Source organism: Haliotis rubra, unplaced genomic scaffold (genome assembly GCF_003918875.1).
Source record: "Haliotis rubra isolate DU_JTF1 unplaced genomic scaffold, ASM391887v1 Scf467, whole genome shotgun sequence".
NCBI lineage: Eukaryota > Metazoa > Mollusca > Gastropoda > Lepetellida > Haliotidae > Haliotis > Haliotis rubra.
Genome location: NW_025767154.1, coordinates 723,705 through 744,365, shown reverse-complemented (window position 1 = coordinate 744,365; position 20,661 = coordinate 723,705). Strand labels below are relative to the sequence as shown.

At 44.9% G+C, this 20,661-nt stretch overlaps 1 protein-coding gene and 1 long non-coding RNA gene across 2 annotated transcripts in view; one reads left to right on the top strand and one right to left on the bottom strand.

Annotated features, from left to right (window-relative positions):
- LOC124290487 (RNA cytidine acetyltransferase-like) overlaps positions 1 to 20,661 on the bottom strand; it is a 204,524-nt gene that overhangs the window by 113,225 nt on the left and 70,638 nt on the right. The window contains exons 13-14 of the mRNA XM_046727199.1: positions 5,280 to 5,396; positions 2,378 to 2,479 (exon numbers count right to left, since the gene is read on the bottom strand). Coding sequence (XP_046583155.1) covers positions 2,378 to 2,479; positions 5,280 to 5,396 — 219 coding nt within the window. The remainder of the gene's footprint in view (positions 1 to 2,377; positions 2,480 to 5,279; positions 5,397 to 20,661) is intronic.
- On the top strand, positions 755 to 20,270 carry LOC124290488. Its single transcript, XR_006901948.1, has 3 exons — positions 755 to 764; positions 2,151 to 2,154; positions 20,139 to 20,270. It is a non-coding gene; the product is annotated as an uncharacterized LOC124290488 (long non-coding RNA).

The following is a 20,661-nucleotide window of genomic DNA, read 5'->3' as shown; positions in this document are numbered from 1 at the left end:
AAACGGTGGTACTAACCGTCCTTGCTTGGCAGCCAGGAAGCCGAGCTTCCCCCGAAGGCAACCGAAGTAAACACGCACTCGTCAACCACTGGCACAAAGAACAGAGAATCATCCCCCAGCTGATATCTCTTAACAAGTTCGGGTAGATCGAACCGTAGGCGAGAACCAACCAGGAGGGGATCAATCACGTCCTGCACCAGGGAAGGCAAGATACGGAGCTGTGTCTGAGAGGGTTGCCTAGGGGCAAATGCCTCACCCGGCAGGCAGAACTCAGTCGAGTCCGAGCGACATGTCGGCACCGCGGGTTGGGGAATATACTGGGCAATACGTTGCCTAACCTCCCGGAGAGCCGACGAAAACAGAAAGTACCCTCTGACTCCTCGACCTCCCAAACCTCCATAGACTCGGCACCCGAGCCAGAGTCAGAATTCGGATCTCCACGTGAAGAGGAGTCGAACCCCAACCCGGTGGGAGGCCGAGCCACAGACACCGCGGGAAGGGAAGAGCCAAATGAACTCTCAGCTCCGGGCCACCGACACAACACACTAATCCCGGTTCCGAGACACGGGAGGAAGACCGGACAGAACCGGCTCCTCCGCTCTCATTGGGCAGGGCTGCACTGGGACCGGAACACCCCAGGAATCCTCAACGGACCCTGCGCCAACTTTACAGAGAGGGGGACTGGAAGCGAACCCTCCCCCTCCGGGGCATCCGAGGCAAAGGATCGACAGATGCCTCAAAGCGAAGGGATCGAGCCGAGCTCGGTGATCCCACACCCGGACTCTCGGACCCCCCGATCAGAGTGGGTGAGCAAATCCTGCTGGACACCTCCAACCGACTCGTGAATGAGGGACTTCACTGAGTCCATATGTTGCTGAAACAATTGAGTGATAAGTGACATATCAAAACCACTGGACGGAGATGGAGAGTGTGACCTATGTGAAGACTTAGATTTAGTTTGCTTAGCCTTTTTGGCCTTGGACAGGGGAACCTCCTGGGTCAGGTCCCTTCCCGCCTCACGCAATTCCTCATAAAAAAAGAAAGTCAGCCGCCCGTCTCTTCTGGGCCCGGGGGGAGCAGCCCATGCACAACTCACAGATGTCAGGGTTATGCCCTGCCTTCACCAGGCAGCATAAGCATTTGTCACGTTTACCAGAACGGGGAATATTTTGCCCACAGGCAGCACATCCCGTAAACGCCTGAAAGCAAACATGCAAGCATGTAGCTAACGGCGTACATAACAGCATAATATACACATACAAACATTGAAAATTACGTGAATGTGACAACGCGACATAAAATACTTGGTTAATAACGCAATATTTCAACCACAGGGCACTCTAAAACTTCCCGCCATGGGATAGCAACACGTGCTTAAACCACAGGAAAGCTAGCGTAAAAGTTTAATACAAAGTCACATAAATGAGAAATAACAGACTGCAATGTCTCAGACATTCTTCTACAAGTAAATCAGCTAGTAACTCAGGTTGTAAATACGTGTGAACGCTAGAGTGACAGCAGAAGGAATGATACGGACCTAGGTGCTTACCTGGTTGGCTGCGCATGTGTAGAAGGGAGGTAACCCCACGTGGTGGGGGACGTATAATAGATAAAAAAGATTTATATTTATTGTACAATATCTTTATTAAAACATTGATACAACTGTCACGACATTTTCAGCCACAGAAAATGCATATATATATACATATGTACCCCAAGGATGATCTCTATGAAAAAGAATGGCGAAGTCTTAACAAAACTTTACATCAAAGCGCAGCTGTTCATATGCATGATATTTGCACATGCATTTCATCAATTTGATGCATGATCCTCATTAAATTCATCTGCATAATGTTTGCAGCTGGTTCCCCAAACTTAGTGGAGAAATTATTCTTCGATGTAACCATATATATATACATAAAATATAGTGAGTGCTTTCAGTCAGTCTAAACTTCTTCTTTTTTTCATCAGGGAAAATATCCTTTCCAGAGTTCCAGGCAACCTCGTACCTCTGCCATGGGACAGCAAGCCCACATTCAGCACAATATATGTTTTTTGCAGCTGTTTCATATTTGTAGAGTTTACACATTCAGATAAAGACATAAGGAAATCATTAATTGAAACATGAAAAAACAATTCCAATTGCAAAGTTATGTTTACATTGGATGTATGTCTGTCATGTGTCATCTGCTGTCATCAAGGCTAAAGGACATCTATGGAAAAACTACAGATATGATTACAATGATACATTACAATGTTATAGCTTGAATGTGGGGAATAGCAGTTTTCTTCTGAGTTCATCAATCTACCTAACAATATAAATGAAACATGATGAAGAATGTATGTAATGTTGTTTTGTGTCACTGATCTATCCTACCTGTTGTGAAACAGTCCATGGAATTAGGTCTCCTGCTGCTCTCCTTCCCCGGGATAAACTATTCATGATGGTGCTCTTGGAGATCTCTCCTTCAAGGCATACCTGTTTTCAGATAAATGTACATTGTTTTAACACTACACTTGATTGCCTTTTTCCTGAAGATTGTTTTTGAGTTTAATAAAAAAATAAAACTTTATTCCAAGGAAATGCGTTGTCTTTCTTCCTTGTGGTCCACCAAAATGCAATCCACAGCACCTCATAATTTTTCTGAGGTTACCTTGACAGGACTGACTGACTGACTGAGTATGGTTTTACGCCGCTTTTAGCAATATTCCAGCAATATCACGGTGGGGGACACCAGAAATGGGCTTAACACATTGTGCCCATGTGGGGAATCGAACCCGGGTCTTCGGCGTGACGAGCCAACGCGTTAACCACTAGGCTATCCCACCACCCCACCTTGACAGCAAGGGTCTATGGAGGCATGGTTTGAATGTCAAGTGTTAGAGATAGTATTAAAAGAATTAATGTCATTGTTGATAATGTACAAGATTCTTATGAATACATCCCCTCAAACACTTGACTGATGAATCCCATACAAGGCTTGGTGGGTCCAGTACAGCCAACAGAAGTTAGAAAGCCACCCATAAACAACAGACTAATTGTTAATTGTTACGACATAACAGAACAAGAGTCATCAGAAGATGGCCCCTGCTCCGGAAAAGACAAATGTGCACGGACAGCAGACGGACGCACGCACGCACGCACGGAGTCCATTTTAATACCCCCCGCAAAACGCGTTGCGAGGGAAAAAAATCTGTAAATAGCAAAAGGCACCATTTCAACATTTGCCTAATATATCTGCCAAGTTCTGTTGAAAGATACTGAACGCTTTTCGAGTTGTGCACCGGAAATGAAGCCCACTCCTCCCTTTTGGGACTAAGTCCGAATCATTTCCATGGAAACCGAGAAAATAATAAATCTAAAAAAACCTGCAAGCAAAAGGCACCACTTTGGGATATACCTCACATATCTGCCAAGTTTTGCTGAAAGATATTAAGAAGTTTTCCAGTTGTGCTCCATTAACGAAACCCACCTCTCCCTTTTGGGGCTAAGTCCGAATTGTTACATGAAAACCAAAAAAAATAAAAATGACAAAAATCTGCAAATAGCAAAAGGCACCACTTAAGGTTCTGTTTGATATATCTACCAAGTTTTGTTGAAAAATATTGAACGGTCTTTGAGTTATGCTCCAGAAACAAAGCCCACCCCACTTTAAGACTAAGTCCAAATCGTTTCCATGGAAACCGAGAAAAATAAAACTGACAAAAATCTGTAAATAGCAAAAGGCCCCACCTTAGGTTCTGTTTGATATTTCTACCAATTTTTGCTGAAAAATATTGAAAGGTTTTGGAGTAATGCTCTGGAAACAAAATGATTACGGACGGACGGACGGACAGACGAACGAGGAGACGACTATATCCCCCTGGCATGTAATGCGGGGGGATATAGTAGTCGCCTCGTTCTGTAAATCTGTAAATAGCAAAAAGCACCACTTTCGGATCTGCCTCACATATCTGCCAAGTTTTGCAGAAAGATATTGAGAAGTTTTCGAGTTGTGCTCCGGAAACGAAACCCACCCCTCCCTTTTGAGACTAATAGCAAAAGGCATCACTTTAACATCTGCCTCACATATCTGCCAAGTTTTTGCTGAAAGATATGAAGAAGTTTTCCAGTTGTGCCCCGGAAACGAAACCCAAATAGTTTCCATGGAAGCCAGAAAAATTAAAAATGCCAAAAATCTGCAAATAGCAAAAGGCACCACTTAAGGTTCTATTTGATATCTGTGCCAAGTTCTGTTGAAAAATAGTGAACGGTTCTTGAGAAATGCTCCAGAAACGAAGCCCACCCCTCCCTTTTGGGACTAAGTCCAAAGCGTTTCCATGGAAACCGGGGAAAATAAAGATGCCAAAAATCTGCAAATAGCAAAAGGCACCACTTAAGGATCTGTTTGATATATCTACCAAGTTTTGTTGAAAAATATGGAATGGTTTTGGAGTTATGCTCTCGAAACAAAATTATTACGGACGGACAGACAGACGAGGGAACGACTATATTCCCCCGCATTACACCCCGGGGGATAAAAATGACAAAAATCTGCAAATAGCAAAAGGCACCACTTCAAGATCTGTCTCATATATCTGCAAAGTTCTGTTGAAAGATATTGAACGGTTTTTGAATTGTGCTCCGGAAACGAAGCCAATCCCTCCGTTTTGAGACTAAGTCCAAAACGTTTCCATGGAAACCAAGAAAAACATAAATGTCAAAAATCTGCAAACAGCAAAAGGCACCACTTTAGGTTCTGTTTGATATAACTACCAATTTTTGCTGAAAAATATTGATAGGTTTTTGAGTTGTGCTCCAGAAACGAAGGCCATCTCTCCCTTTTGAGATTAAGTCTGAATCGTTTCCATGGAAACCGGGAAAAATAAAAATGCCAAAACTCTGCAAATAGCAAAAGGCACCTTTTTAGCTTATGTTTGATATATCTACCATATCTTGAACGTTTTTTGAGTTGTGCTCCAGAAACGAACGTCACCCCTCCTTTTGAAACTAAGTTCAAATTGTTTCCATGGAAACCAAGAAAAACAAAAATGCCTCTCTGTAAATAGCAAAAGGCACCATATTAGGATCTGTTTAATATATCTACCAAGTTTTGTTGAAAATTATTGAACGTTTTTTTAGTTATGCTCCAGAAACAAAATGATTACAGACGGATGGACGGACGGACGGACAGACAGACGAGGCGTCGACTATATCCCCCCGCATTATATGCCGGGGGGATAATAACACACAGGATTTCAGACATGCAGGTGCTTAGATCTCCTTGCCTGTGACCTACCTGAATAACACACAGGATTTCTGGCAGGGAGCTCTGGTTGTCTGTCACAGGTCCCAGCAGTACAAAGATATTAAATGCAGGAGCATCCGACAACATCTGCAGGTCATTGGGAGTGTTCTGAAAGAAGAAACTGTCATCAGTATCACCCTGGCTACTTAAAGCTAATCAAGAAGTTTATATATATTCTCTGTCTCTTAAAAATTCCTGAATTGATGTACATTATTTGTTTTATGCTTAGTTTTGGTGTTTTTAATTAACTGGACATTATGAGCAACTAAGTAACTAAGTCTAACCACTGATTCACGTAGATGCCTAAGAAACAAGCAGCATTTGCTGAGGATGTAATTTAACCCAGAATCACCACAATTATACATCAAGTATGGTATCGAATCAAAGTTTCATTGGAAGGTCATCTCTGGAAATGAGTTAAACACCCCAAATTGAGACAAACTATCCTCAATGACATCCCTGAAAAGCATTAAATGAATTTGAAAATTTTACTATAAATTGTATATTTATATACTTATCCTATCTCACGGTATGGACCTCTCTTCTTCTTCTTCTACGACCATGTGTGGAAAGGTGCTGTAGGCTAAGTTGAATCAAAAGTTATCTGGCCTCTGACCACTTTCCCTGTCAATACTTACAACCGTGAAGACGCATTACCCAAGGAGGCCAGGAGAAAGCACCAACTCCCGATATGCAAACTCCAAACTTGTGATGGGTTGCTTCAGATAACTCCTTGGCTGACACAGCATAAAAACTCTAGGGAGTGGGCGATCCCGAATTAAGGTGGTTTTCAGCCGACGCTTTCGACAAGCAAAAAGACGCAGTTTGGCAAGTAGGCCCCGCCGCCCCACGATTTATCAGGTGACCCCAGTGAATTAAAGTCGAGGACCTTAATCTGGCCAGTCCCTGCTTCGAAACTACCACCAACAGACACCTGCTGGAGGGCGGTGAAAGAGGGAATAGCCCGGTTGCTCAACTAGTTTCACGTTCAGTACCAATCCCCCTAACTTACCAAAGGTGAGAAAGAACTTAGGAGCGGAACTTAGGTTGGCCCTAGTAGGAAGAGGAAGGTCAACACAGGCGTAGGCATGAAGGATGGTAGATCACACCCCGAAGGTCAGTGTGGTACAAGAGACTTCAGTTGATGAGGCAGATGACAGAGAAATAAACAGTCTCTTGCGTAACCTACGACGGTCCATGGAGGCAGTTAAAAGACCCGTGAAGTCCGGACAGGACATAGGGACAGATTCTCAGTGTCGTCAGGGCCCAAAATAGAAGACAGCAGCGGGAAGGCTAATAGTCTGTCCGGCTGTCCAGGCAACTGGTTTCAGCGAAGAGATCCCACTTCAACCAGGGAGGGCTTTGACATGTCTGGTCCTCTCGAAAACGCAACCGGGTGACATCCAGTGCGTGAAGCTCGGAGATGCAGGCAGCAGTTGCAAGAGCCAGGAGGAAGAAAGATTAAAACGTGACATGCTTGAAAGCCTTCTCTGGCAGAGGTTCATACTCCTCTGACATGAGATGATTAAAAACCAAGGAAAGGTCCCAGGCTGGTGGCCAGAACTTCCGGGATTGATCAGCAACTTGTAAGATCTAAGGAGATACTGGAGCTCAGCGACAGTCAACACCTTCGCACCTGTAGCCAGCGCAATAACTCTGTTACGCATGGCCAGGTATGTAGACAAGGTGGAACCCGTCAATTCCTTGGAAGTTCAAGGGTGCTGGAGTTACTCCGCGACTATCTGCAGCAATGCTGTAGTGGGAGATATAATACCCATCGTCTAGCAGTACGCTTCAAATACTTCCATAGTCATCACAGAGTGGCCTGGTAGAAGTTCAATGTGCTGTGGTAATGGCTGCAGAGACTCGCTTGGAATATCCCTTTGCAGTTAGCGATTCAAGTAAAGGCACCAGGCGTGACAATTAATTGTGAGCGCAGAGCATGCAGCTGATCGAAATGAAGATGAAGCCTAATATGGGCATGACGGGGAAGGGGTACTGGAATGGGTCGGCCAAGTCTTGCAGGTTAGGAACAAACTAACGTGCCAAAACGGTGCGACCCAAAATCAGTGTCAACTGCTGTGTCATGCGTAACTTGAGCAGTATGCGTGGAAGTAGTGCCACTGGTGGAAACGCATATGCGTTCAAGTCATCCCAGGGGGATTGCTCGAACGTTGTGTTCCAAGGCCAAAGGATCCGGGATCGGGGACACGAATATCATAAGCAGGTGATGGAAGCGGGTAGCAAACAGATCCACTGTCGGGTCAGACATTGGAAGGCACAAAGTCTGGAACACCTGCGGATGCAGTTTCCCCCCCCCCCATCGGGTATGGTCGAACTGGACGGGACAAAGAATCTGCAATGATGTACTTCAACCCTGGGATGTGATTGGCCAGGACCGTGATGTTGAAAGAGTCCACTAAGTGGAAAAAACTGTTGTGTCCACTAAAGAAGCTGAGGAGACCCCGTGGATCCAATTCGAGTGATGTGCCACACGATCGCAGCATAGTCCAATCGAAACAAAAGCTTGGTTGATTGTAACAGGTGATGCCAATGAGCGATCACAAGAATGACTGCCCTGAGCTCCAAACATTGATGTGACATGCACGGTCTGCAGGAGACCACAACCCTGCCACTTGCTGATCAAGACAGTGAGCTCCCAACCTAGGAAAGTGACTTCGTACAGGCGATGTATTGTGCAGCCTTAAAGAGACTCCACTATGAACCCAGATGGAGATGGAGATGGAGGGCTGGAGGAAGAGAGATCAATGCGTGAGGGACGCCAATCCTAATGTTCTGACCCAGAAAAAAGTGGAAAGGCCGTAGTTGAAGCTATCCCCTGAGAGTCAAAGCTTGAGCTGATGTCAACAGACCCAGAAGTTCTTGCCACTAACAAAAAGTCCTGAGTTGCGAGAGTGCTAGGGGTACCAAGAAAAAACTCCAGCGCAGACCTTCCTTTCGTCGGGCCACCCTGAAGCACTGGACGAAGTGGTTCAGGAAGGCGAAACAATTCCTGTGGGTTCAGTTAATCAACCTCGAGATACGAGTGTAGAATCGCAGTATCTGTTGAAGTTGGAAATGGCAGAGGGAAAAAAGACCAGTGACCCCAGGAACGTTCGTAAAGGAGACGAAGGTAGTAACACTGATGCCTACGAACAGTCCGGACATAGCTACAGTGACCACTGAACTGAAGCCTTAAGCTAAGAACCGAGTAAACCCAGCCAAAGTGAAAGCGTCATGGCGATTCTGTCTGGCACCCTCGGTAAACTGTTTCTCCCGTCTGACTGACGAAACTCGACATAAACACTCTTTACCAGGAATGGCACTGTCCATCATCACTGGCAATTAAAGGCTGGGATAGTTACCTGCTTCTCAGGACCAAGACAAGTCTGTCAGGGCACTCCATAGTCACTCTAATTATCAAAAAATCTCAGGTGAACAAACAGTAGTCCACCATTGCAAACGCTTCCCACATGCAAATAGTGGCAAAAAAACTGACACCACAGTCTTCGGTTAACCAGGCGAGTCCCAACCCATAACATCCGTGTTTAGGGACGCTGGCTACTTGACCAAACATTGATACCACACGCAGAAGATGTGGATACTAGGCCAACTTGATATTCAGGAATATTGTACGACAATTCACTGAGTCTGGTTACTACAGACTACTCGAAGCAGCGTTATGATGTATCGCTGGGTGTAATCGTGGCCTGTTTCGTCATCCTCATCATCATTCCTTTAACATCAACCAGTTTCTGGACAGATATGTCAAACCAGGTGGTTGGAGTGCTGACATCTACGACGAAGGGTAGACTCGTTGAATCGAATCATTCATCGAAGGTGAAGATCGGAAGGTAGATGATGGAGGAATCTTAAAGATCCGGGATCGTCAATCGCCGTCGTAAAGTAGAGGCCTGCGCTACTGACATAACTACTACCTCTATACAACCAGCAGAAACAATGCACTGGATGGAAGCGTTGATACTTAGAGAGCAGCGCACTGGAGTAAAACGGCACACTGGATACGATCAGCGCACTAGTAGATAACAAGGAAGTGAATGAAAGCTGCGCATTGGAGCAAAGTGTCGCACTGGACTGAAAACAGTGCATTGACCTAGTGTGTAGAGACGAGCCAATCAAAAACCCAAGGTACTCTCTGAAGCGCCAAACAGAATGAAAGCACCGCATTGGAGGGAACGCACTGTCCGTACATAGACACCGCAGAATCAGGAAGCTAACCCCAAAGTCAGGCTCAACCCCGGTAAAACTTGTAGAAATGAGGCATCAACGCCGGAGTTGGAAGAAGTGTTGAAAGTAAACTCGCAGGAGAAAAAACCACTGTAGGTAGCGTAGTGTGCGAACTAGCAAAGTCATAATGACAGTAGGCGCATAGAGGTAACCAGATGATTCGGCGAATGCTGACAGTTCAGCGAAAACATTCGGATCGGTGAATACTGTAGGAGCGGCGAACTGGTATGGTTCGGCGATCAGGACTGGTTCTGCGATCTTGGTTGGTTCGACGATCTGGAGCGGATAGATGATCCGGTTAGGCAGTGTGATCTAAAGCACTGAGTCAATTGAGACCGATGGCCTCGTCTAAAACGTTGTACCATACAATAAAATGGTGTACTGGACTGAAAAGGTGTGCCGATCAAACAACAATTCACTAGGTTGAATCGTTATATCAATCGAAAACGGCACTGGTCGGAAGTGTTGATCTAATCGAATAGGTACACTGGGCTGAAGTGTTGATCCAATCGAATGATGTGCATCGGTCTAAAGAGTTGGACCGAATGAGAGCGGTGAACTGAAGTGAAATGATGCACTGGTCTCGTCTAGTGAGAGCGACGCATTGGTATGAACAAAGTGATGAATGGACAACAAGTGCCGCTCTAGTAGTAAGCGGCGCACTGGAACTAGACGGTGGATCATAGGCAGGCGGTGCAAGGTACAGGAAAAGTGTTGATCCACTCTCGGAGGAGATAAAACTTGTCTGGAGACGGGACTAGAAGTTTGATGACGAAAGAGACGACGGAGATACTCGCTCAAGTAGGAGTCTGACTCTGAGGCCACCTCTAAAAAATCTACGTCCAGGGACGGTGATTTAGATCAACGAACTTCTCTCTTCGAATGGCGTTCCGATATAGCACGCTTAAAAGTTGAAGGACCTTCAGCAGTTGTACGCCAATCTTTGTCCGATCTACGTCTAGATGCAACCCGTCGATATTCAGAAAAATCATCATCATTCAAGTGTGAACAAACAGAACACCGATGTGACCAACTACAACAGCCTATATCTACAATCCACACACAAAGCGTGTGGATCAGCAGCAGAAAAATTGCTGTTGCACTTGTCACAGTGTTTGCATTTCTTAGAAGAACTTTGATTCCATTTATTTCCCATATTAACAATCAAATAATGTCTAACTGAGAGAACAACACACGAGAGAATGACAGGCACAGACCGTCACGTGATCATCTGAGCGATCTGCACGCTTATTGAGATGATTGACAGGTACTGCTATCGGAGTGGGAGTCAGAGGCCAGATAATTTTTTATTCAACTTAGCCTACAGCACGTTTCCACACATGGTCGTAGAAGAAGAGAGGTGCATGCCGTGAAACCAAGAAAAATACAAATGCCAAAAATCTGTAAAGAGCAAAAGGCACCACTTTGGGTTCTGTCTCACATATCTGCCAAGTTTTGCTGAAAGATATTAAGAAGTTTTCGAATTGTGCTCCGGAAACGAAACCCACCCCTCCTTTTTGAGACTAAGTCCGAATCGTTTCCATGGAAACCAAGAAAATAATAAATCACAACAAGAAGACAAAGTCATCAATATCCCCCGCAATGGCAAAATACTCTTCATGATTATGTCTACGAGTTATGATTATGTCAAATATTTAGGGGTGTATATAGAAAAGTGGAAGGAGAGTTTTGAAAGGTTTTTAAAGCTCTGCTCCAGCGAGGAGCACTATCACCAATTTCAATCTATGTCAAGCTTGTTGCCATGGAAACGCCAAAAATATTTTATTCAGAAATCAAAAACTACCAAAAGGCACCAGTACACCACCAGATCTATGTATGTGCCATGTTTGGTGAAGACACATTCAACGGTTTTAGATTTCTGCTCAAGAAAAGTGCACTACCACTAATTTCTGTTTTAGTCAAACTTGTTGCCATGGAAACGCTAAAAGTACTTTATTCAGAATTCCAAAACTACCAAAAAGGAACCAGTACACCACCAGACCAATCTAGGTGCCAAGTTTGGTGAAGAAATAGTGAACGGTTTTAGAGTTCTGCTCCGGAAAAGTGCACTACCACCAATTTCAGGCTAAGTCAAACTTGTTGCCATGGAAATGCCAAAAATATTTTATTCAGAATTCCAAAACTACCAAAAGGCACCAGTACACCACCAGATCTATCTATGTGCCAAGTTTGGTGAAGAAACAGTGAACAGTTTTAGAGTTCTGCTCCGGAAAAGAGCACTACCACTTATTTCATTCTAAGTCGAACTTGTTGCCATGGAAATGCCAAAAATGTTTTACTCAGAATTCAAAAACTACCAAAAGGCACCAGTACGCACTGACGGAGTCCATTTTAATACCCCCCAGCAAAACGCAGGATAAAAATGTAGCAGTGACATTTTTCATGTTGTAAACAAGTGTAGAAGTGAGCACAGCTCACATACCCCCGCTTCCCACTTTGGGACATGGACTTTGAGTTGTGTGAGTGTAGATCGTAAGTGATGGTGAAAGCATGGTCACATTCATGAATGTTTTGTGTATATATATAGAACGTCATACTAGTGCATTTGGATGTTTTGAACGAGAAGATGTCAAGGGAGTAGAGAAACAACGAGTTGTGTCTCTGCTCCCATGACCTGCCCGTTCAATACAAAACATCCAAATGTACAAGTATCATGTTCTATATTTATGATATACCCTCTTATCTTGCATTAATCTGTTACTTAATAAAACAAATCATAGCGTGCGTATTTTCACGCCTCTCAATACTTCCGCATTCAGGTTAGTTTGACATTAAGTATCACTCTGCGCGTGGGCGGATCACGCAACTGACCTGATCATTCATTCCTCCGCATGACGTCATGAATCAAGTCCCACTTTCACAACTTACCATAGGCAAAATAATGACACCATTCTAATGAAATTCATTCATATGTTAATACATACAAACTTGTACGAAGGAACGAACAAGCTATTCAACTTTTAAATCGAATCCTGGAAAGTGACAAGCTTTGGAGAAAGTAAAACCGGCAGGGGTTCTATACAGAATCTGGGGTGCAATACGAAATTTGACCATGTCATCCATATTGCATCCCTGTATTACTATCCTAAGTTTACATGGGTATATGATAAACTACCATATTGCATCCCTGTATTACTATCCTAAGTTTACATGGGTATATGATAAACTACCATATTGCATCCCTGTATTACCATCCTAAGTTTGCATGGGTATATGATAAACTACCATATTGCATCCCTGTATTACTATCCTAAGTTTACATGGGTATATAATAAAAGCAACTGTTGTGCTAGGCTTTCCCTGTGTATTTGCATATGCAAGCTTTCTTTGTATTGTGTGAGTGGAGACTGACAGTGATAGTGACTGCACTGTTACAATGTTGAATGATGATTGTGATTTGCAGGTCATATAACAACTCATGTAAGATCACAACATGTTCTAGTCAGTAAAACGCTATTACACAAATGGGTAAGGTTTATTTTCATATGTCAAATCTTTCCATTTTTAATGTATACATTTCGTGTAACCTTTTAGTTGTATGTCATGTTAATTGTGAACTTTTGTCTGTTAGATATATGTGTACATATTGTTTTAATTTAAGATTATTTGGGCAAAATGTGTTATTTGACAGTTCATTATCTCCCTTTGTGTTGCAACCAATGTTGTGCATATATTTTCATGTGGTCATTATCTCATTTGGCGTAGTGACAAGTTAGAATGTTATAGTATAATCTATGTGTAATTGCTAGACCACAGAACTAATTGTGATAAAATAATTGTGATACATGTGTAAAACTTTATGTAATGTGCAACCATTTCTAAGACTATTATGCATTTTTCAGGGCTTGTATGACTACTACATGTCTTGATCTGAACAAACTGCACCTCACCCCTACAGCGAGTCATGTGATTACTGATACATTACTTGGCGACTTATCCAGTTGTACAAAAAGATGGACAGAAGGAATTGCTGACAGCATTATCCCCCAACATCATATGAAAAGGGGACAAAAACAAGATGGAACTGGAAAATTGATATCTTAAAGACATATTCTAGCACACATGTTGCATTCCTGTTTTCTCTCCTTGATGCTGAAAGCAAACAAAACTTAGAACATGTATCCTTTATGTTCCTTCTCTTCCAAGTACAAAATTTGTTAGGAATTCTAGGTGGCTGACATGGTGACAGATACAAGTCTCAAGTATTGGGAGGCAAATACTATATTAGACCTACAAAAGTACTCTTCCATGATGGCTGAAAGGATGCAAAAGGGTGGTCTGAATTTCTTGGGAGTGATTGCTAGTTTGTGGGACTGGATTAATGCTCAGACACTCTGGAGATCTCTTTGCAAGTATTAAGAGGTGACAGAAGGCATCTCAGTATGAAGAGAGGATGGATCCCTTCAGTTTCTTTGTGTTCTGTATATGATGGAGAATGTAATTTTCTGAATAAAATTGATATTTTATACTTATCCTGACTCATGCTCTTTTGCTTGTCTTCTTCTTCTTGCGAACATAGTGGAACACTTGTATCTCCCTATTGAAGCTCCCTTCAATTGAAACATACGTAAAATCACTAATCACTACTCACCAAGAGTTGCCCCTCTTTGCTTCCACTGGCAGGAAAGACGGCGCCCCTGTGGCTTACATGCTTCACTCTCTCCTGACAACGAGCCCGACACTTGAATTTTCAGGGAAATCCAAAGTGTCATGTGGGGAGGATGGGAGGGCTCACCTCATGAGTCAGGATAAGTATAAAATATCAATTTTATTCAGAAAATTACATATTTTCCTTATCCTGACTCATGCTCTTTTGTTTGTAGAATCCTCTGAGGACTCGGAGGTGGGAAAAGATACTTTGGATTTAATTAGTGACTTTACGTAAAATAACCCCCTACGGGAACTTCATAATGGCACTGTAAATAAATTAATTCTGCTGCTATCATACATAAGTTCTACCAGCTGCCATAGATGGGGGGACTACAATAGTAGGTTAAAATAGAAATAAAGCGACTCCAAAGTGGAGAAGCGACCCAACTGTACAAGTAACAACAAGTACTGGGCGTAAGACTAAACTAGGCTTGAGATATACATGTAGACTAAAGCAAAAACTCCGTAGAGTTATAAGCTTGATAATTACTGATATAAATTAGTGAGACTACGTCTCACCGTCTACGAGGAACTGTCAACTGCTGTGTGAGGACCAAAGGACCGAAGTGGTGAATGCCTGAGACTTCCTCGGTGTTGATATCTCTCAGGTAGGTGGTTAGCAAACACCATGTCGGATTTCCAGAAACAGCCCTCCATGATCGTATTCAGCGAGCAATTTCCATGTAGAGCGAGTGTAGAAGCCAGTGCTCTAATTTCGTGAGGGTTAGATGCTCTTGGTGGTTTGAGTCCTGCAGCCTTGTAGGCTCGTAGTATGACAGTTCTGATCCATATAGATATTGTAGTGCGCAAGACTTCAGTCTGTGTCGCTGTAGAGAGAGGGATGAATAATCGCTTGAATTTTCGTCGCCTCGTTTTGGATCGTTGTAAATAAACTTTGAGAGCTCTCACTGGGCATAGTGATAAGTCCAGCATATCACGAGGTCCAAGTACAGAGGAAAGTGCAGGGACGTGGAATTGTCTGTCTGGTTGACCTGGCAGTTGATTCTTGGCGATAAAGTCCCATCGCAGTCCCATATGCACTGAGTTTTAGATTGTCGTCAAAACGTGTTCTCTCGTAATCTAGACCGTGGATTTCCGACATCCTGGCTGCCGTTGCTAGGGATAGCAGAAACAGTGTTTTCTGTGTCAGGAATTCAAACGATGTTGTTTCCAGCGGTTTGTAAGCCTCACTTATGAGGTGTTGAAGCACAATATTGAGATCCCATGCTGGAGCGCGAAATCTTTGTTTCTGATCCTCCAATCGGAAAGAGCGTAGCAAGGCCAGTAACTCTGGCGTCTTGGTTAACTTGGCACCCGTCCTCATAGTTATCACTGAACTTAGTGCTGCGAGGTACGTTGAAAATGTAGATCCTTTTAGACGTTTGGTTTGTCGTAGCTGACAAAGATAGTCCGCTACTTGAGGATGTGTAGCATTTCTAGCTGTAAAACCCTTTTTAGCAGCGTATGTCTCAAAACTGTGCCACTTGTCATCATACAGGTTGCGTGTAGAATTGCTTAAGGCAAGCGTGACTGCTTTCGCCGCTCTGGCTGAGTAACCTCTCTTGTTTAAACACGCTTTAATACAGTCCATAAGTGAAGTTGGAATGATCCTGGATTGACGTGCGCTTGTTTTGTGTGAGGATGTATGAGTAGATTCGAACTCCTTGGTAGTTGTAGCATTGGTTGTCCGATTTCTTGTATTAGAATGGGAAACCACGTTCTCCCTGGCCAGTAAGGCGCGACCAAAATCAGTTGGAGGCTCTGAGTTTGTCTGATTTTCTGTAATACCCTTGGTATTATCGCTGGCGGCGGAAACGCATACGCGTTGAGGCCTTCCCAGGATATGCTTAGAGCGTCCGTTGCCCACGCTTGTGGATCTGGGATTGGTGAGACGAATGTTGTTAACTGATTGTTGAAGCGAGTGGCGAATAGGTCTATTAATGGAGCTTCTATTTCCTTGATAATCTGAGCGAAGATTTCGAGGTGGAGCTTCCATTCCGTCGGTGACGGTAGATTTGGCCGAGAGAGTGCGTCTGCTAGTACATTCTTGGCTCATGGAATGTGGCATGCTCTCACATGTATGTTGAGATCGTCGATCAGGTCGAACAGTTGAAAGCATAGAGTCAGTAGGTTCAATGATCTTGTTGAGTCTTGCTTGTTTATATAAAACGCCACTGTTGAGTTGTCGGTGTGGATCATGAGATGCGCATTCTGTAGAATGGTGCTCCAATGAAGTAAGGCGTTGATTACTGCTTTCATTTCGAGCATGTTGATGTGCAGATTGCTCTCTTCTTGGTTCCATACCCCTGCTGCCGTCAGGTTGGCGAGATGAGCTCCCCAACCTTGGAGCGATGCGTCGACATAGAGATGGGTCTTTCACTCCGGCTCTGTTAAATAGATGCCATCCCAAACATTCGACCTCTGGGTCCACCAAAGTAGATGAGGTCTGAGGTGATTCGGTAGACCGAAGGGTTGAAGGTCGTCGAGATGGGCGTTGATGAGGACCTGTAACGGGCGTAACTGTAGTCTGCCTCTGGCTGTCATGTCTTGTGCTGACGTGAGAAGACCCAACAGACTCTGCCACTGGCGTAGTGGTAACGGAGAGAGTAAGGCTTGAGGGATCGTCTGTTGAATCTTGAGCCATCGGTCCTCTGGTACGATGATACGGTTCTGTGTTGTGAGAAATCTGATGCCTAGAAACTGCAGGTCTTGCGTAGGTTCTAGGTCCGACTTGAGTAGATTTACTAACCATCCTAGCTGCGTTAGCAGGTTGATGGTGGAATTCAACTGTAGTTTGAGACGCTTTGGATCTTGATCTACTTGAATCCCGTCGTCGAGGTAGAACGCACTGCGTAGCCCTTGACGATGTAGGTAAGTGACGATGGGTTTCGTTATTCTTGTAAACAACCAGGGGGCCGATGATATTCCAAACGGTAGGACCTTCCATTGGTAATGTAGCCCGTCTAGTGTAAACCGTAGGTACTTCCTCGAGGTCGGGATGTATCGGGATATGCAGGTAGGCATCCTGTAGATCTATACTGGCCATGAAGTCCATCGGACGAACGAGGTGCAGTAGTTGAGGTAGATGTATCATGCGAAACGTCGGCGGTTTGCGTAGATAATCCCTGTTGAACTTGCTCATGTTGTAGATGTGTCGGAACTTTTCCTTGGAATTTTTCTTGGGCACTAGGAAAAGTGGGGAGTAGAAACCTGGTTCGATGTTTACTTGATCCACGATTTCTATGGCCTGCATGGTTAGGAGAGATGAAACAGCTTCTCGTAACTTCAGTAGTTGTTGTGCCTGGAAGTCGAACTTGTGAGGGTTGACTGTAAGCAGAGGCGTGGCCCGTAGTTGGATGTGATATCCGTGTTGTAGGATGTTGGAGACATATGGATCTTGTAGTATTCCCCAGTTCTCCCAGTGCAGTTGAAGACGTCCACCCACTTGTGAAGGTTGTATAGGGACGGCTGGGGGTGGAAGACTCCAGTCGTTCTGAACCCGTCTTTCATCGACGATAGTTGCGGGAGCCTCTGGGTGTCCTGCCTCTTCCAGATCCTCCCCTGTAGTTGCCGAATGGGCGACGAAAAGCGTCCTTTCCACCTCTGAAGCCGGCTATCTTCCTGTCCCGTGCTTTTTGTAGACCAGTAAACTTGGATCTTCCGGAATATCTTTGTGATGTCTGTCTGATGACGCTGGCCAGAGTGTCAATCGATTTAATCATGAGGACTTCTCTTGAATCCTTGGTGACTTCTTTAGAGACTTTATCGATTCCCCCAGCGAAGATGGATGGAGTTGACCACGGGGCTGTGTAGAGCGGTGTTGTGAACTGTTCACCCCAACTGCAGTTGGCGAGGAGACCCTGACGACGAGCCAGTGTAAGAGCTGCGGAGATGGATGTAAGGTGATCCGTCATGAACTGTTTGTCCTTCTTTTGCATAAGGAGGGCCGAGTATACCATTCTGTCGTCTTCCGATGTGGATTCTCGAAACCTAGTGATGAGAGTTTCGTTGATAGTCCTGGATCTGTTGAGGCCGAAAAACATTCTTCTGGTCATAGTCTCGACTTGAGCCAGCTTGCGGGCCTCGATCCTGTACGCCTTGGCCTTGGCATCGTTGATGACTTTAAAGTTATCGTCGATTTCTTGTGCTTTAAGGAAGGGGTCCATATTATGGGCAGAGAACTTCTTGGCGTTGAAATGTGGTAAGTGCGGCGCCTGAGCTTTAGTGGCTGTTTGGAAGGCTGTATCCAGGTTCTGTGGAACCGTTGCTATAGGATCAATCGGGAGGTAGGGTGATCGTGTCTGCGTCGTCCTCCCTCATAAGATAGGTGTTAGCCGAATTATCATCCTTCGAACTTGAAGCCAAGTCCAAGTTGTTGACCATCCAGTAACGGATTTCCGCGTCAGAGAATATGATGCCTCCATCATCTTCAGTAACAGGATCGCTGATTAGAGGCCGATGATACTCTTTCGATGGTGACTGAGGTGGAGTCCTGTCCGGAGACCTTCTTGGAGACCTGCGCGGAGACTTGTGAGGCGAGCGTCGTGTTGACCTGTGTGGCGATCTGCGTGGAGACCTACGAGGAGATCGACGAGGAGAATGGCGAGGCGATCGACGTGGAGACGGCGAGGAGATCGACGTGGAGAACGGCCGATGATAGCTTCGCGAAGCTTTTGGGGAATCCCTCCATGACCTCCGGTACGAAGATGACTTGGAGACTGTAACTGGTGTCCTTCGCGAAGACCTTCGCGAAGCTTCATCTGAGTCCACATCTGGGGAGTGACGACTTGTCCTTCGCGAAGCTTCATCTGAGTCCGGGGATGAGAGGATCCTCCTTCCCGAAGGTGAGGATCTAGAGGTCCTTCGCGAAGGCTTTCGCGAACGCTGATCGTCTGGGTCCTTCGCAGAGGTAGGCTGTGACTTCCTTCGCGCAGGCTGGTCCCTCAGTGGTGACTTGGTAGCAGCCGCTACGTTGATGGGAGGTCCCTCAGGGGTGACGTCTACGTTGGGGCCTTCGCGCAGGCTCAGGCCCTGGGCTGGTCTTCCATCAACTTCATTAGCTGTTGCAAGATCTGCCAAGATGTAGGCGCTGCCCTATCTGCGTTGGTAGCGACGGAACCCATGGGAAGATCGTCAGACATCAGCGTTGATACATCGGGCTGATTGCGGATCTGCGCTGACGTCACTGTAGCTGAAACCGGTTGTTTCTTGTGATGAACATCGGGTATGATGAGCGGCTGCTCATCATACAGTCCCTGTTCTGCAGCGGGAACAATCTTGGCCGAGAAGGTTCGTGTGGTCTGCGTTGGTTTCCCCTTGGTGGTAGACGCTGCCCTGGGGGTGCGGAGTCTGCGCTGAGAAGTAGATGCCCTCTTAGTCTTAGGCTGCGACGGCGGGATGTCTGGTGATGCAGGACGCTTCTTGGAGATGGCGGACTGCGTCCCCGCCCTCTCCTCGAAGGAAACTCCAGCGGAACACCAGACGGGAGGGGGTCGTCCGACAGCAGTTGACTTGAGAGGGATTCGGTAGCATTATCCATGCCTGGATGTAGCTTACGTGACCTATCTGCTGCACGTCTCAAGACGCAAAGTAAATATTTGTTAAAAGCAGAATTAGATAAATTATTACAATAACTGCAACGTGAACTGAAGGAACATGGTACAGTACAGCTAGGGCATATTAAATGCGGATCAGCAGCAGAAAAGCGTAACTTGCAAACAGTACAGATTTTCATGAACGTAGCCTACTGAACAATCACGGCATACACCGCGAATAAACAGCAGAAAATACGAATAATTATCAAAACATATTGTTGAAGGATACTAGCTAAACCTCTATAAGGGACTTGTAGAGGTAACTAAGTAAGAAATATCAAAGGATATAGTGTGTAGGGAGACACAGGTGCTCTCACATCCTGCTCACTGGGCGAAGAAGGAGAGAGTGAAGCATGTGGGCCACGGTGGCGCCGTCTTTCCCGCCAGTGGAAGCAAAGAGGGGCAACTCTTGGTGAGTAGTGATTAGTGATTTTACGTATGTTTCAATTGAAGGGAGCTTCAATAGGGAGATACAAGTGTTCCACTATGTTCGCAAGAAGAAGAAGACAAGCAAAAGAGCATGAGTCAGGATAAGGAAAAATTATTCACTGACTGTTGATCCTCCTGATTATACATATGACCCTGAAGTAGATCATGCTATATTTGCAATCACTCCCAAGTAGATTGCCTATCTTAATGATCGTTTGTGTATTCCCTATGGCCTGTTAATGAGCAGCTCCCAGTAAAAATTGAAACTTATTTGTATGCTTCTGATGATGAAGTTGATTGTCATCTGAAAAAAGTCTAATCCACTAGTCCTGAATCGGCCTTGAGAAGAATCCTGTGCGATGATGAAACATGGATGTCCGATGTGCTATTTCCCCTTTCATGACGAGTGCAGGATGGGACACGAATACGGA